General features: G+C 48.8%; 1 protein-coding gene across 1 annotated transcript in view; it reads right to left on the reverse strand.

Moving 5' to 3' along the window:
* Nucleotides 1-17,869, reverse strand: part of LOC119458358 (cardiolipin synthase (CMP-forming)) — a 46,169-nt gene that overhangs the window by 20,958 nt on the left and 7,342 nt on the right. Inside the window, exons 3-4 of the mRNA XM_037720188.2 lie at nucleotides 10,773-10,902; nucleotides 7,286-7,371 (exon numbers count right to left, since the gene is read on the reverse strand). Of these exons, the coding sequence (XP_037576116.1) occupies nucleotides 7,286-7,371; nucleotides 10,773-10,902 (216 nt within the window). The remainder of the gene's footprint in view (nucleotides 1-7,285; nucleotides 7,372-10,772; nucleotides 10,903-17,869) is intronic.

A 17,869-nucleotide genomic window follows, 5' to 3' on the forward strand; every position in this document is an offset into this window, starting at 1 on the left:
AGTACAAGCAGTACTTAGGCTTCGGGTCAGACACATCTTTAGCTTTTGCAGTATTGTTCCGGCACCATGACTGTTCGCCAGTTGGGCACAAGCTGTGGTTTGAGCATTGGTCAGTGGATGTAATGTGATGGAACGTGGCCATCACTGCGCGCTGCATAGTATGCGCTCAACCTGGCGATGAGGTCAGCAGTGAGTCGCCCCTTGCATCCTAGACTGCGCCCTTCCGTTTTCTTCTTTTACACCAAGTTTCTTAGACCCGTCCCCATTCGCTTTTGAACGTGATTGGTGCAATCTTCTTTTTGCACATCAATACAGCCAAAGCCATAAAATATAGCATCCTTTAAACCATTGTACATTCTGCTATCACTGTCACACAAGACTGTTGTATAGCGGAGATTGCGCCGCTCAAGGGACCTTTCGAAAAGAACGAGGCCTGCATCCACCTCCATTTGCCCAGATTTATTGCTGCTGTACTTTTCGCACCGATGAGCTTCTCTCCATTGCTCATAACACTCACTACCAGGCTTTGGGCCGACCTCGCAGCCCAAGCAGAAATGTGATAGCACTACGTAGTCTAGAACATAACAAGTAAATAGTTCAACAACAGCTCTGACACCAGTGTGCGAAGAATGACCTCGTGTCATCCAGCTACCATCAAAACACACTGCTACATTACCTGTGTGTCCGAAGCACAAGTCCTTGTAGAGCGATAACACTTCTCACGTGCACTGTTGCATAACATCTCCGGCCACTCGCGTAGCAGCGGGCTACAGCTTATTCTTCAGATGCCGCTGAAAGGTCTTCTTGTGCATTGCTCGACGGCACAACCCACTGCAGAAAATATATAGTTCATCGCAGTTTGGCTGTTGCCAGTCAAAAGCAACGCACGTCCTGCGAGCATATATACTTCTAAGGGTTTCGACCTTCTCAATAGCGCCACTCAACGTGAGCTCCACGCATCCGCGATCTCGCCGTAGTTGTTGCACGTCATACAGTTTCACTGCCAGACCCTATTCACGATCGCCGCAGGCTAGCTTCGCTTTACCTCAGCACAAGTGGCAGCACAGAACTCGGAAAAGATCATTAACAACGTCGAGATCGACGATAGGGTACAGGGCTGCAGGTTCCATCGGCACTATCTCCACGTCTCTTTGTCCGCTAAGGTTGTCAATCTTCCGCGCGTTTGCTGGCATTGATCCAAGCCGTTGAAGTGTTACTTGCTCCCGTGCACGCACTTCCTGCACTCTCTCCTCGGTCACGAGCACAGAATCGATTCTCACGCGACCAGCATTGGCAGTGCAAACGTTATCGCACCCAAGTGGAGCCGGTGAACCGCCAGCGTCCATGGCGAGGTCAGGCAGTGCTCCGTGAACGACACTCTGCCCTGCGTCTGCCATATTCTGCGATGATGCCGCGTTATCTACATACACCTTTGCCCTTCTTTGTTTACGCCCAAATTGACTGCACGTGTGAAACTTTTTCGTCCCGCCAGGCATGATTAACTTCGCGAGCTAATCGAGCGTCGGATCCAGAGCAGCATCTCGTGCAATATGGCCGTAGGGACTCACTGTATCACACAAAATGGCGGTGCACAAAGGCAGCATTTGGGCCAGCAGCACTTAGGCCAATCAGAGTGCGGCATCTTGAACAAGTGTTCCGAGTGACCAATGGCAACGCACGAAAGTTCTTTTTTGCGAGCTCCTTTCTTTCGCCTTTCAAGAATGCACAGGGTGGCAAATGAACGAAAAGTAACATCTGAAACGCGAGCTATCAAACAAGACCAAAATGGTGCCGAGGGACCGAGCCATTGCCGAGTGAGGCATGAACGAAATGAGGCAAATTTGTAAGCAATTTAGAGGGCAACGCTTGCGAACTTCCATTTTTAGATCATGATAACGGGAGATATACGCGGTGCGGTATTTTGGAACCAAATTTTGGAGAAAGTTGCGGAAACACATCAGGAACGCGAAAATTAAGATTGAAAATTCGATTTTTTGGGCCGATTTTCGGTCCAAAAAGACGGGTCCCTCTTAAAGCAATAATGTGACAGAGGCGAGACGTGAATGCCGCACTTTAGTTACTCGTCACAATGTGCGGATCACTGAAATCTCTGTGAACCATAAACATGGTGGCGTGAACATCACTCAGAAGTAGAAAAAACAATCGCAAGCATGCACTGATATTACATAACGTCATATACTTTATATTATGACAAATGCATTCTGGTAACTGCGATAAATGCATGACTCTGGCTTAGTGCTTATGTAACAAAAGGTTTTTTTTAATATGTGGTTTGGATGCAACTACGGTAAATTTATTTAGCCTCGCAATTCAATTGTGGGCTTTTCTACATTTCTTCGCCGCTACAAAATCAGCACTGTAATGCCGACTGGCGTTGTGGTGATAAAATAAATAAATAAATAGGGTATTATATGAAGATCATGTTGACGCAGCATCCTTTAGACACAAGGCGTCACAACTCTGAGTTGAAAGGTGGCTGTTATAATTTCCTGTCGCTCCTCATTAGACAGTTTTAGTTTAGTGTACGTTATAACATTGCGTACGCTATAAAATAGCGGGTCTTCACTGCGCATGCGCAGAACAACCCATAGCGTATGCACCAGGGGCGTAGCCAGAAATTTTTTTCGGGGGGGGGGTTCATCGGCCCGACCGGGGGGGGGGGGGGGGGGGGGGGCAAGCGTCCGCTTTCCTCTACGTGACGTGATCGATAATAAATATCGGTAGTTTAAGCACCCTCTATGTATGTATATCAAAGACATGGGACCCCCCCTCCCCCCTCGCGTGTTTGTGTGCTAGAGCACTGCACGGGCTCGGGCTTACCCGAAAGCCCGGGCCCGTGGGCCGGGCCGGGCCAGGTAGAACTGTTTTTTCACGGGCTCGGGCTGGGCTCGGACACGGCGTGTGCTTTTTGACCCGGGCCCGGGCCGGGCTCAGGCTTTCTGGTGGTGTGCATGTAACGTGCAGTGAGTTATTCTCGGGCGACTCAACTCTGAAAAACATTATTTTTCGGTCTCGGGCCGGGTTCGGGCCAGTTTAGAGTCGGGCTCGGGCCGGGCTCGGGCCTAAGGTAAAGGGGTGGCCGGCCGGGCCGGGCGGGTAACGCAGATTATTTCCGGGCCCAGGCCGGGCCCGGGTCTCGCCACAAAAGTTTTGATCGGGCTCGGGCGGGCCACCCAACGTAATAACGGGCCCGGGCCGGGCCCGGGCTGAAAAAATCGGCCCGTGCAGTGCTCTAGTGAGTGCTTGTGAAGAAATTAAATAAAAAGTAATGTAAGCTCAGTAAAATACAGTAAGTACGACAGGTACAGTGGGCGTTTGGAGCAACCGTCTCTCATCGCGCCACTGAATGGACCAGTCTTCGAAAACGCATCATTGAGACGACCCGCCCGATCGGAGAAGACATCATTAATTGTTAATCTCCGTTAAGCGTGGATGGCGTCGTCCTCGTCGGGGCGAAGTGCGTTTCACAGGTCAAGGACGGCTATACATGTGAAAATGCACGTGTTACCAGGCTATACCTACTCCCATAGCAATAGCTTGTTCGCTGCGTCTTTGCGCTAGAAAACTTAAATACGCGCAAAAACGAGTAATGCTTTTTTTTTTACGAAGCTTTCGTCGCCTTGCATTTCCTGTGGCAAGTGCATGGGCTGCTGTGTCTTCCGCTGTGTGCGAGCGTGCAGCCGTCATTTGCCTTTACGTCATGGCATGTGTACGCATTTTAAGTAGTGCGTGCGAGTCATTTCTGCTTCACTTAGGCCGGTGCAAACAGGAAGCGGCCTTGTGCCTCACAGAATCTCGACTGATTGGTGTACTAGTGATGCAGGAATGAACTCCGGTCTTGTTCAGTGCATAGTGCAGATAATCAATTTCTCAGGACGCGTGAACTCCGACGAGAACTGTCAGCGCCTGCAACAAGAGTTTACTTACGCTTTACTGCGCACATGTAATCCATGCTTGTCGGCTGTCTGTTTCGTGCATTCTGTTGCGAGTCGGTGGAATTTCACTGCTGGCATCAACCCTTTGGTGGGCACATTGCTGGTTTGGGATTCCACAACACAACAGCAACTACCAGCCTTTCGCAATTGCTGGTTGGGGATTCAGCAACACAACAGTAACTACCAGCCTTCCGTAGGGGCGCAATCGCAAACGAGAGACGTTCTGCGCTGCAGACTATGGCTACGTTCACAGTTGGGAAGCGGCAAGCGGGTGGAGAGGCCAAAGCGGCCGGAAAGGCCAAAGCGGCCGCAAAATCTTTTCCGCGCATGTCCAAGTTCACATTTTTTTTGCTACCACCGCGGCCGCCGCTGCCGCTTTCGTCCACATCCATCTAGTCTGCGTACGTTTGTCGGCGTGGTGGCGCTCATTATCGCATTATTTCGAGCGGTATGTTCATTCTTTGACCCACGTACACCGTCATCAAAAGTGATCATTTTACGCAAATTCGCGTGTCATCTGCGACCTTCGGTAAATTCCTCGTTGGCGTTCCGTAATTCTCCGCACACCGGCGCGGTAGCGCTGACGCTGAGTCACAGGTTTGGTGCCTAGGCGTGATAATATTTCTTTAATAGCTTTCATTTACAAGTTGTAATAACATTTCATCATTTCGTATTGTCGGCGCCTGCAGGACACCAAAGGGGCAACGGGAACACCACAGCTAAAACCCGGGCTGGCCCTTTTGTTGGGGCTCGCCAAAGCCTGCGCGTCCTACGTGAGACCTAAACTCCCATGCAATCTATCGTCGCGACGAGAAAGGCACCCCGCGACTTCTGCAACATACCGTATACACGTGCGAGGAGAATTATAGAGCGCCAACGAGGAGTCTGCCATGGAAGTGGAAGAAGAAATGGCTTTTATACTTCTACCTACTTGTTTTCTAGAAATGGACAATGAATAAACGGAAGACAAGAAAACCTCGGAAACGGCGGTGGTGGGTTCGCCTGGCTTTGTAAAAGCGCGAGAAGTTGGGTCACGCGACTCCGTTGGCTTCGTTGCCGCGCCTCCGGTCGCGCGACGTTGAATACTATCGCGAGTATTGCTGACAGTACGTTTTAGTACTTCTCTTGTCGTAGAGCAAGGGGTGGTTCTTGATCGCGTCGATCAGCATTGCAGCCTACACTTTTGGTGCCATGTTCAATGTTACGACCTGAAGTTTACATGCTAGTGTAGCTTCCGGTCGAGCAGAACGACTTTCCGCCACGTTTCCGCTTCGCCATGGCGAAAAAATCGGTCCGAGACCAATTTGGCTCGCCGCCTGTTTTTCTGCCTGTTTTGCCTAGGCGGGCGGATTTTTGCAAGATTCTGCCGCTTCCGCCAGCTTCGAGACCAAGTTCCTATACGCGAACGCGGCCTAACCGGCACCTGAAGGGAAGCGGTGGAAATGTATACCGGAAATTTCGACCACCTGGAGACTTTAACGTGCACCTAAATCTAAGTAAACGGGCCTCGAGCATTTTCGCCTTCATCTAAAATGCGGCTGCCGCATTTGTTTTGTTGCTTCATTTGTTGCGCATTTGTTGTTTCAGAATGCGGCCGCCACATTCGCGCCCAAAACCTCACAGAGTGTCAAGGCCTTGACAAACACCGTGACAGTTTTTTTCCATATGCAGACATGATTCGCTGTAAATTACCAACCCAAACGGAAGCGCCCAGGAACGAAAGTGTGAAAGTAGCACCGGTTTCTTGAAATATGTCAGCGCGAAGCGACGAGAGCAAAGGGTGGGTTAGTGGGGGGGGGGGGGGTGCAAAAAATTTCGGGGGGGGTTTGAACCCCCCCGACCCCCCCCTTGGCTACGCCACTGGTATGCACGCTATTTCTCAGATTTCACAACTTCTTCAGGAGTGCCGACGTGTCATCCCGAGGAGATTAGAACGTGCCGGTCTGCCACAGAAGGGGGATCCTCTCTGGGGTGCCTGGTCCTGCCGTGAGAAGCCCGTCCAGGAGCCTCGCCCGAGCTTGCCGAGGTCGACGGCCAGACCTTGGACGGCCAGCGTCGCGGACTCAACCAGACCCCCAAGTCTCCCGTCGCCAGAACATAGCTGCAGATGCGACCTTCCTGACCCGGTGCCACGTTGAAACTCAACGGACAGCGCCGTTCATCCCTCGACTATGCCTCGGTTCGTGCGCCTCGCGCGCTCGCACCGTTCGGAACCCCGTGTTTCTCGTGCTCCTTTTCTTTTTCGCGCCACAGGCGGCCTCTTACATGTGACAATGAGTGTTTGTGTTGAGTTTCAACATCCTAGCGCACCTCGTTTTCAGGCTTCCATAAGGAGGTGTAATGACGTTCCCGATGATCTGATGCCTAAAGTGTAAGGTGTTCGAGTTGCATCTTTTAGGCTGCTGGTGCTCCACCGACCAGAATAAAATCGCAGGTTTCTTTAAATAAACTAACATAGAAACGCATGCTATCATTTTGTTTGAGAATTTACTCATCCACACATGCGTCTATATTTAAGATACATTTTATTTTTTCGCTCCTGGGTTTGATTACTAGCTGAAACTTATTAGTTTTTTACTACAATGATATTTCAGAATACTAATAATTTTTGTGATCTCATGTAATTCTCCGTACCGAGATTGACCTGTATGGGGCTCACAAAGCTGCATTACGATTCTTCTCAAATACGAGATTTCACCTTCTGTAATGCTCATACTCTGTGCATGATGCTATGTGTTGTGGCGTGTCTTCCTCTTCTCTCTCCCTTTCTTTTCTCCTCTTGAAGCGGGTGGGCAGGGTGTCCTTTACAGGAGACAATATACATTTTAAGCAGAGCATTTATGGTCTACTCCGGCCAGCCCGCCGTATGGCTTTACACAACCGCTCAGCGGGAGCACTAGTGCAAGTGCGCACAAAAGCTCATGCTGGCAGTGCTGCCTACGCTACGCTAAGAAGCTGATTGAACAAAGTGTGCGGGTGCGTCTATTTGTTTTTCGGTTGTTTTATAGAGCCAGCTTAACGATGCCTCGGTAGCAGCTCAGGGAAATGTGCTTGTTAAAAAGAGCGAAATCAATACACTTCTCTTTAGCCACCTGAGCGTGCGAAATGTGAGTGAACGTCAGCGTAAGCAATGCTATGCTAAAAAATGCCTTAATTGCTTGTGTGTTCCCCTTTCTCTCTGCGCAGTGTTCATATATGTTTACATGATTATTATTTAGGGGCATGCGAATAATAGAAAATTACGTATACACTTGAACCTCGTCATAACGAAGTTGAAGGGGTAGCCGACATTGAACAGAGTGGCAGTTCAGTGTAGGTGCATCACTCACAGGTGCAGGAAGTGAGGCAAACCGCAGGTAGCCTGCGCAGCCCACGAGGGTGATGTCCCGGGCCACGATGAGTGCGGTCAAGGGAACTGCATCACAAGGGTTCATGCCACAGGAAAAAAATTAGCAGCCAACTTCAGCAATTCCTGGAGCTCTCAACTCATTTGTGGCAACAGCTGTTGCTTCCAGAATAATGCCCACCAAATTTCCGAAAAACTTCCGCAATCCTTTGCCAACTGGCTCAACTGTATGCTACGATGACGACACAGACAGCATGACGATGATGGCGGCTGCACAAAGACAGCGATGATGCGTGCTGCTGCATAATGGAACAAATCCTGTTTCAACCTTTGAGGAGTGACGGAAAGCTTTTGTGTAGCTTTTATTTCTTCATTGGATAGCGCTCGGCCAAGTAATGTGCTATAAGGCCTCAAATTCTCAAGAGTGCAACGAATAATTATTTATGTTTCCTTTTAATGCTACTAAGCTTAAAATGCATGCTAAGTGCACTGCGACTTCATGTGAAAAAGACTGTTCACGTCCCCAAAACCTGCTGTGGTGGCCTCGTGGTACCACATAGCACTGGCATGTACACTCGCACTATGAACCTACTGCCGAAAGCTCAGTCCATTCAGCACTCAACAGGACAAAAGGAGAGAGCCAGTTCCAAGAGAAGCGTGCAATTAAAAGGGTCAACTTGGCAGCATTTGGCGACACAGTGATTGTGTGGCTTTCAACCGCTACAGTGGGCTGACTGGCACACTCTCGAGTTGGTTGTGATACTACATGACTGCCACCTCTGCTTTTGGTGACGTTATTAGCCGCCTTATTTCATGTCCGAAGCCACGTTGCACTTGGTGTGCATTTTGAAGAAGCCGCATAAAAAGGGAGTAATTAAATATTTGTGCCACTCTCGAAGAATTGAGGCTTCGCACTGTAATTGTGGAGTAAATAGCTAAATACAGTGGAATCTCGATGATACGATCACGGCTAATACGAATTTCCGGATGATACAAATTTTTCTGTGGTACCGGCCGAGCCCCATCACTTTGCAACGTGCTAGAGAACGGCTGTTACGAATCGATTTTCGACCCGCATCGGTTCATACGAATAAACGCCGCCCCACCGACGGCCGCGAAAGAGAACAGCGCGCAGTCACGCGCTTTCTCCTTTTCTCTTTGGTGCGGAGGCGCGGCCGCGGTGCCGGACAGCGCGGAGGCCGCGACTGGGCGCGAAGAGTTTGACACGGTGGCGCTTTTCTTGCTTTTGTGCTTTTCCGGACACAGGCACGGGGAAGTGCGGAGTTTCGCTACAACGGAAACTGAGCGGCGTAAGCACAGCGCATACAAAGGTCAGAGCCGTGTGGAGATCGCTTTCAAGATACGGTGCGCGCGACAACCCCGACGGCCGGCACAGGCGCAAAGTACAAGAACGCATTTGTTGGCAGAGTACAAGCCCCTCCCCCCCCCTCCTTCTCTCCCTCATGCGCTGCCTTCCCGCTTTGCTCCTTTCGCGTGGGAGATTGCGTCGCCAGTTAGCCTTGCGCCCTGCAAGGTACGCATTTGGTGCCCCAGAGCACAGCGTCGCCCCCCCCCCCCCCCCCTGGCCCTTCGCGCGACAGAAGCAGGGCCGGGCTCGACTGGCGCGCCCGGCCGTGACGGAAGTCGCGTTTTCTCTCCGTGCGTGAAAGCGCGCGTCCCCGGCGCAAAAGGCGCGCTTTCACTCGCACATACGGCGCGTGGCGACGATTTTATCGCCCTTGGACTCATGCTCCACATCTCATGCTCCTCCTCCGCATCGCCCTCGTTGATCTCCTCTCCCGTCGGTGGGCGCACCTCGTTGAGAAGCGTGCTCGCTACCGCCCTTGTCGGCGAGATTTTCCAGCGGAAGCCGCATTATAACCGGTATTTCGTCTCACGCGGCTGCACTGTAAGCGGTATGCGTATACATGGAGTTCTATGGGAGGGTAAACGGGAGTCGGAAAATGCCGCGTTCCGGCGTATAGATCGGCGTGTTCGGTGTATCGAACAGGCGTATAGTGCCTGTTCTGCACTATAAACAGTTACGTTATAAGTAATCTATACTGTAAATGCTTTTTACGTGCGTGTGCCTGAGTGAGTTCACCTCCGACTCTTTAATTTAGCTAGTTTTAATTGTGTTTCGATGATACGAATTTCGGCTAATACGAATATTTTTCGTGACCCCGTGAGATTCGTATCATCGAGATTCCACTGTAAAAGAATGGGGCACATAATTTTCATGTCAGTGCTCTTTTAAGTGCTATTGCAGTAAAATCAAATCATAAGAAGCCAACAAACAATGACACCAATGACAGCATAGGGGAAATTACTTGTGCTTACTAATTGAATTAAAGAAATGATAAGTTAACTGAAAATGAAAATGGATGAAAAAACTGTCCGCAGGTGGGGAACGATCCCACCTCTTAGCATTACGCGTGCAATGCTCTTACCATTGAGCTACCGCAGAGCTGTTTTCCGATCCACTTTCTACGGTATTTATGTTTTTACAACTAGAACTAATCCTGGGAGTGTTAGCCAGCGCCGTTACTCACAAACCATGGCGGCGGATGTGGAACATCCTTTCTGCCGCAGGCTGGTCACGAGCACATGGATGGGAAAGTGGATGGGAAAACTGCTCCCCGGTAGCTCAATGGTAAGAGCATTACACGCGTAATGCGAAGAAGTGGGATCGTTCCCCACCTGCGGACGGTTGTTTTTTTATCCATTTTCAATTAACTTATCATTTCTTTATTTCAATTAGTAAGTAGAAGTAATTCCCCCTATTCTGTCCTTGGTGTCATTGTTTGTTGGCTTCTTATGATATGATTAATAATAATCGGGACCCTCGGTTCCCTTTCTTCTCGTTCATTGCAGTAAAATGTTACATATTATATCGTTATTAGATAAATTAAGCATGGACCGTGGCACAATAACGCACACTACATTTTAATAGAAGGTTGCAAGCACTGTGATTGGGCTTGTTTGTACGGGTCCATAACTTAGGATAGAGCAAGAAGGATGAAGGATGGAACAAAGAATACAAGACAGGCTTTAAATCCAACTAAAGCTTTATTGCGAGGCATACACCGTTTATGGCGGCAATAGTCTCTGAAAAAGGAACGAAAGATGAATAAGAGAAATCCAGACAGGTAATCGCCATAGATCATGTCCACCCGTGTGAATAAAAAGCCTATACATCATGTAATGGTGGCATGCGCATAGTCGAGAAACTGCAGCTCTTTACTTTTTAGCGAAAGGGACCGCAAGCTAACCACCGTGAGGTAATTTCTCTTAATCTCGGCAGCCTCTACTATCAGCCAGGCAGGCAAGTCCAGATTGCGATGTTCTGTCCTTCCTCCCTTTTGTGCTGCAGTCAAACCCACTTACAACAACACTTAGGTGCCAAGAAAATTCTATTGTTGTAACTGATAATTGTTATAACACTTGGACACTGGACACGTATGGCTCACCTGGGATGAGACCCGCCACGGTGAGGCTGAGGAAGAGGGTGGCAACCAGGCACTTGTCGGCCAGGGGGTCCACCACCGTGCCCAACATGCTCTGTTGCGAGGGGAACGACCTTGCCACCCAGCCATCCAGCTGCACAAAGAGGGGCAACAGACCTCACTCTCACGAGTGGCTAGTGATTGTGAAAAAAGAAAAAGAAATTAGAGTATTACAGAGATAGCAAAGAAGCCAACAAACACATCTGCACATCATCTACTGCCTGGCAAACGATACTGCCCTGTGTTGTTCAGCAGGTAGCTGCAAGTGTTTTTGGTGGTTCGGTAAACAAACTGTGAAGTATAAATTGGGTCCTGAGTTCTTGGAATTTATCTTGGAACAAAATCGGAGAGTGTTTTTCGGAGTGCATTTGTTGTGCGAAAATGGGAGTGTAACAGAGCTGTCTTTTACAGTGCAATAAATTGTGTTTTTAAGCTTGTAGGCGTTATTTGCCTTGCAGTTTCGCCACACCCCATAAACTGAATTTGCAACAAAAAATAATTTTTTAAATAGCAGCGTATATCTGCAGGGACACCTTTTATTTACAGCCAACATTAGGATAGCAAAAGGATTCATCTCCATTACGATTTACTCTAATAATATAAATGCGTATTCACCAATGTTTGTGTTGGTCATCGCAGTGCACTCTTTCCAACTTACGGAACGAAACATGGAGAATTCCCTTTCAGTGTTAGCAGTGGATACAGAAAAAGCCAGCAGGTCTAGTGTAGTACATGAAAGGGCAGGCCAGTATCGAGCAAGTATGCTCCCGAAAGCTAGGGGCCAAACGATTTATATGACAGCATACAACTGGTATTCTACGAACTCCCTTGCTAGCAAGGTGATGTTATACCCAGGTAGTAAAACAGCAGTGAACAACTACTCACACATACTGAATGCTGCTGGTACTTCCTGCCTACCTGAGTGTGGTACTAGAATGACTCGCTGGTACAGTGCGAGTTGTGAAGAATGTTTCGCTGCACAGAACAGCCCCACTTTTCTGGAACAGCAACGTAATACTTTTGGAAGCTGTTAATCTCTTCATCTAAAATTTCAGGTATGTAGTCAACATCCACACAAAGATTGTCACAAATGTGTCATTCCTTTGACTTAGCAGATCCTACAGGTGCACGGCAAGTGGACTGTACACATCATACAAAAGAATACAGAGTTAACTTTTAGTGCACTGATTACTGAAAGCAGACTTTAAATTTTGGGGGGGAAGCTCAGTTGTGAATGAGCAGATTGTGCAAGGCATTTGTTGCCATGACAAACACCGTCAGCCTCTCATTTTTTTTTTCCCATGAATTCCGTCACGATGCGGTCCCGTGATCATTAGTGACGGCCCCTAAATTTGGCGTTCTTGCAGATAAATCTGAAATTTTATTAGGATTTTATCGGATCGATCTGAAAACACGTCACTATAGGTATAACATAAAGAAAAGAGATAAACATTATGATTTATAAACACTATTAACATGAAACAATTTATGCAACAAAGAATGTAGTGCAGTGAAATCCCGATAATTTGAAATCTTTTCATTTGAAGTAACGGATGATTTGAGCTGCTCAGTTGGTCCGGGCCAAGTCCTATGTATTTGAAAAAAAAAAAATTAGAAAAGCAGAGGGGCATGTGCGCCCTCCTTTTCCATCTAGCTTAAAATATCAAGAAGGAGCCTCCAGAGCACGCTTGATTACATTACTGCGCACTCACCTACGACCCCCTACTAGTGCGTTCAATCACTTCATCACCAACATTGGGCACATGGGAGTATGGCAAGCATCAAGTCACCATCCTTCTCAGCTCACCCTCGCATGTTTTCTCTTGCAACCACAGCAAACAGCACCCTAGGTGCAATCTTATCGCCCTTCGCCTTGATGCTGAATAATCATAGGCTTCTTCCGGCACGTCACGTGCTGATGGAGGAAAGATATGACTTTTTCAATGTGAACCCAGTGACGGTTTTGGTTATGCACCGCTGTACCGCACAAGTGATCGGGTTCTCAGTTTGAATTGTGTTTTATTCGAATAAATTTCCTGTCCCCTTGGAGTTGGAATTAATGAGGTTCTATTGCCCTTACATTTACTAATTAAATCACACACATCCAAGGCATAACCATATAAAGCCAACAGATAACGAAGCCAAGGAAAGCATCGGGGAAATTAAGTGTAGTTGAAATTAGAATGTAGAAAATAATGAAGAAAAGGGAAATAAATGAAAGTGGACGAAAAGATAACTTGTCGCCAGCGGGAGCCAAACCCGCAACCTCCGCATTACGCGTGCGTTGCACTACCAATTGTGCTACGGCGACGGCCATCAATTCGTCCACTAAGTTCGGTATTTATGTTTACTAGATCTAGCCCTAGGAGTGTTAGCCAGCGCCACTCAGAACCATGGTGGGCGGATGTGGAACATCCTTCTTTAGCTCGATGGCATCATGATACACGTGATCTTGGGAGAGCAGGCACGTGGCTAATAAACCCTCGCGTGCTACCTAATGACATCAAGGCTGGCAGATTCGAGACACTCGTAATGAAATACGGTTTATTAGCCACGTGCCTGCTCTCCCAAGATCACGTGTATCGTGATGCCATCGGGCTAAAAAAGGATGTTCCACATCCGCCCACCATGGTTCTGAGTGGCGCTGGCTAACACTCCTAAGGCTAGGAGTGTTACATCTAAGGCAGTATTTGACTCTAAATGACGCGAAGCTTGTTTGAGTTAGCGAGGTAGCAGCAGTAGCGAGTGCCAAGAGCACAGCCTAGTCAACTCTGGCTGTTAGTTGTCTGCGTCACGAGGACCAAGGCGATGTATGATGCTTGATGATGATGATTAGTGTGGTTGATTGGCGCAAGGGCCAGATGTGGCCAAAGAGTGCCAAGGCGATGATAACAGTGATGCTACTGCGGACTTACGATTTGGAGCAATTTTTGGAGCATCAGAAATTTCATTTTGGAGCACTTTGGAGCAGGCAATTTGGCATTTTGGAGCAGCTTGGAGCAGCTGATTTTTCACATCATGAAGTATTTCGAAAAAGCGAGTTGCAATTTACATTCAATTACCTGAATAATTCTTATGTTCTCACGAGAAGCTTTGTAAACATTTCCATCTATTGCAGATCTCGTGGAGAAAAAAATGCACTTGTGTGCATGCGACACACACAGACACAAATTGATATCATTTCGTATATTGCTAGTTTTCCCAGATGTCATCGGTAATATCCAGAAACAGAAATTATGGACAGATTGGCGGCACGCGGTTATTATAACCACGTCATGCGGCGCTTCAAAGAAGCTACTAGCTGCGTTTCCGGAGTAGATAACGTCCGCCGATGAATCGTCAATTAACCTTGAAGCCGCGAGCCTCGGCAGAAACCGCACTTTGCGGTCGAGCCGCCTTGCAAGGCAGACGCCACGTCGGCGCCGTGCGTGGCACTGCTAAAGTCATTGGAACCTGGAACTTCGAAAGTATCGCAACCGACGGAGCGAGCGCAGGCAAGACTGCGCAGGCAACACTGCGCGGAAAAGACGAGCAGCTCTTCCTAGGGTTTTCTAGGCTTGCTAAGTGAAGAACAGCACGATGGCTGCCGCAGTAGGCCCTGTGAAATCCACAAACAAAACCGCATTTCGTTTAGCTAGATACGATGTAAATTACAAGTACAGTAGCCGACTGATTTTTCGGACTCCAAAAATTCGGACTTATTGGATATTCCGACTTCATAGATGTACCGGCAGGATTCCCATAGAGCTAATGCATTTTCGCGAGCGATTTTTTGGACAAATCTAGGTGCCAATGTTCGATTTTCCGGACTAAATCGCTCGCTCCGAGCCACGCTACCCGATCGCAACACTCCAATTGCTAGTAGATACAGCGTTCGACCACAGGCGCCACGCTGCGCCGCTCGCGCGTACCGTGTTTCTAGATGGTTTCTTTCGCCGAGGGCGCTTGAACGCAATCATATGGTTCGCATGAATGCAAGCCTCGGACGCGTTGCTATATGGCCGATTGGTTACTGCGCTCGCTTCGGGATCATACGTACGCGGGTTCGAATCCCGTCCTGGCTAGAATTTTTTTCTTAATATCACGCTTTTCCTTTTTTTTCTCTCTGTTTGCCAGCGCGGTCGTTTGAACCCCGGTGCCACAGCGGCAGCCGTGGTGCCGGGCGCCGACGCGAAGCGGCAGTCGTTGGGGTGTTGCGGAGCGCAGCGTAGCAACACCCCAAATAAAAAAATACTGCTCCGTCAGGTAGACTGCTCCCTCCCTGATAGTGAGATTATATTTGGATCATCAAAACAGTGATGCGTTTATAATACCACCGGTCCCAACAGCAGGCTAGTCACCACCAGCCCAGCGTTTTGTCCGTCAACGCCTCCTCCGTTCGAACGGCGGCGGCTAGAAACATGGTATGCGCGAGTGGCGCCAGCGGTCGAGCGCTGTATCTACTAGCAATTGGAAATACGCTACCCGATCTTGGAGGCCGCCATGTTGGATTTCTTGGCTTCCAGTGCCCCCCTGTATAGCCTTCACGATCAGTAGACGCACGCTATCCCCTCGTCTCCGAGGCCATGCCCGCTCTTCCTTGGCCGACAAAACGTTCTAAAAAGCTGCACTTGCTTTTCTTTTTTTTGTTCGGTCCGTACGCTGTGTGCGGGTGAAAGCTTGCGAGGGTCAGCCAGCAACCGCAATTTATTCTCACGCACGCGAGAGAGGAAGGCGACCGGAGGCGCGTGCGGACTTCGTTCGCTCGCGGGGCACGGGGAGAAGGCGGCGGAGACGGTGGGGAGTTGCATTCTGCTCTTGCGGCTGCCGACGGAGCTGCCGCGCAGGCACCGTATCTTGAAAGTACAGTGTACTAGAATAGGGGCAGTGTGCTCACTGCCGTACCCCTGCGCGCGGCGCACTCAGCGTCAACTGCTCCGGCGCCCGCCAGAGGCGCTGCCGCCAGTTTCTCCTGAAAACTTCGCTCGCTTGGTATGGAGTGCGTTCTGTTGGATCGCGACGTTGACCGTTCTCCCTCAAGGGCTGTAGAAGATAGCGCCAACCTTTCTTTACTGAAAACGAACCACTTCATATCGACGTTGTCGGCCCTCGACTGCAAGTCCCGCCGGCGTTTTCCTCTGTGCTTGACACATTACTCAATGTGCACTCTGAGTGAGTGTGAATGGCTAGCCGCCGTCGAAATTACTGTTTTGCACCCGAGTGCAGAACTGGCTACAGTCGCGTGAAAGATGCACCAAAGGCGTCTTTGCTCAGCGTTCCACGTGATGAATAATGGCGTAATTAAGGAATGGGAGAGGAACCTCAACCATGCTGATAAGACACTGGAGGAATCTTGCGCGGTCTGCGAGTTATACTTCGAACCGCGATTCATAATTAGGGACTTGTGCACCTTATAGAATGCAGAGGTGTGCATTCCTCGTGATAACTGCCACTGCTATCAGAAAACGCTGTTCCCACGATTCTTCCGAATTTACCACAGTACCTGATGAAGACGACACCTAAGCCCAGGAACAAACAGAAAAGGTGTGAAATGGTCGAAGCACCCGCGAAGAAAAGCCGAAGCGCACAAGAAAGTAGCTATTCGGAGTTTTCACCGGCTACTCCCGGCGCTTCCGGGATCATTCTTTATTTCGTTGTAAATAAACATTAGTATTGCATAAATGTGCACCCGTGAGCAAAAGTATACAGACCAAGGATGATAGGGCGATAAAGCCGTTTGTTTCAACTACCTGGGAATGCAACTTGAAATTTAGGACTGCAGTCCAATCTTGGCATTGCGAGCTTTCCAGTGTACTCGTCAATTTCAATTTATGCATGTTAATTACGAAGAAATTCTGTTGTTTCAGCGACCTTGTGGTCCGTATACTTTTGCTCACGGGTGTACCTGGTATTTTCATCCTTTCAATTTCATATGTCACATTAACGTTACGAAAGATGTAATACATAAATAACCCGCAAACCAGCTTAACTTGTGCAGCAGTGATACCTAAATATTTCGTGAATAGATGGGGCAACGTGAAAATGTCTAAGGCGCTGCACGCCTTACTTGCGAAAAAAATAAAACGAAGTGGTGGTTAAATTCGGCGCGGTGGTGCTGGAAACGCCGATGTGCGGTCGTTGTGGCGAAACCACACTGACCATTTTATCGATCAGCTGCAGAAAAAACTCAGGTGCCCCTTGCTACCGTGACTGCAGCGGCCGTATCAAGCCTTTAACAGAACAGCATGAATAGCAAGGCTAGTTCATCCGTGCCTCCAGCTCAAAACAACGCCAACCCTCTGTAGATCAGCCGCAACTATAGTAATTTATTTCACTGCAAACTGCGAAGGTGCACCAAAAGAACTTTCGTGCGCTGCACGTCGCGCATTTTACTTTTACACGGTGTAAACAGCAACACCCGATAGCTGTTCTACCGCGACGCGTAGGAAAGTTTCAGGTGACTCTGCGAACCGCGCCACCTGTCGGCAGCGACACGAAGTGCGTCAAGCTCGGCCGCGTTGTGAGTGCACTACAACTCTTCTAGTACACTGTACTTGAAAGCGATCTGCTATGTGGCCGAAGTGCGCGCCCGCGATCTACGATGGGTACAAAGGGCGTGCGCCGAGTGCCACTAGCTTCGTATGCGCCGTTTTTTTTTCGTTTTTTTTTTCCGACGTTCGCGTTGAAGCGAGAGAATAGACAGCGCGAAGGTCAATATGCCCGCAGTCATTGAGCCAGATGTGTTCATGTAACCTGTGCGCGCGTGACACCATGCTTATTTAGTTAGTAAGCGCATATTTACAACTTAATTTATACGGCCGATAAAACTAACATCCTTACTTCGTATCGCTGTCTACTAATTGGCTATCGCAATCGATGCTCCGCCTTTTGGGCGAAATTGCGACATTTTTCTTAAGCCTCATAATTTTTTCTCTTGGGGGGGGGGGGAGTTATTCGGACTGCTCAATTTTTCAGTCCCGGCGAAGTCCAGAAAATCGGTCGGCTACTGCACTCGGAAAGTGAAGCATTCAACTGTGCGCCACCTGTTCTAAATGCAAAGCATCCCGATGCTCGTGTGTCAC

Source organism: Dermacentor silvarum, chromosome 7 (assembly GCF_013339745.2).
Source record: "Dermacentor silvarum isolate Dsil-2018 chromosome 7, BIME_Dsil_1.4, whole genome shotgun sequence".
In the NCBI taxonomy this organism is placed as follows: domain Eukaryota; kingdom Metazoa; phylum Arthropoda; class Arachnida; order Ixodida; family Ixodidae; genus Dermacentor; species Dermacentor silvarum.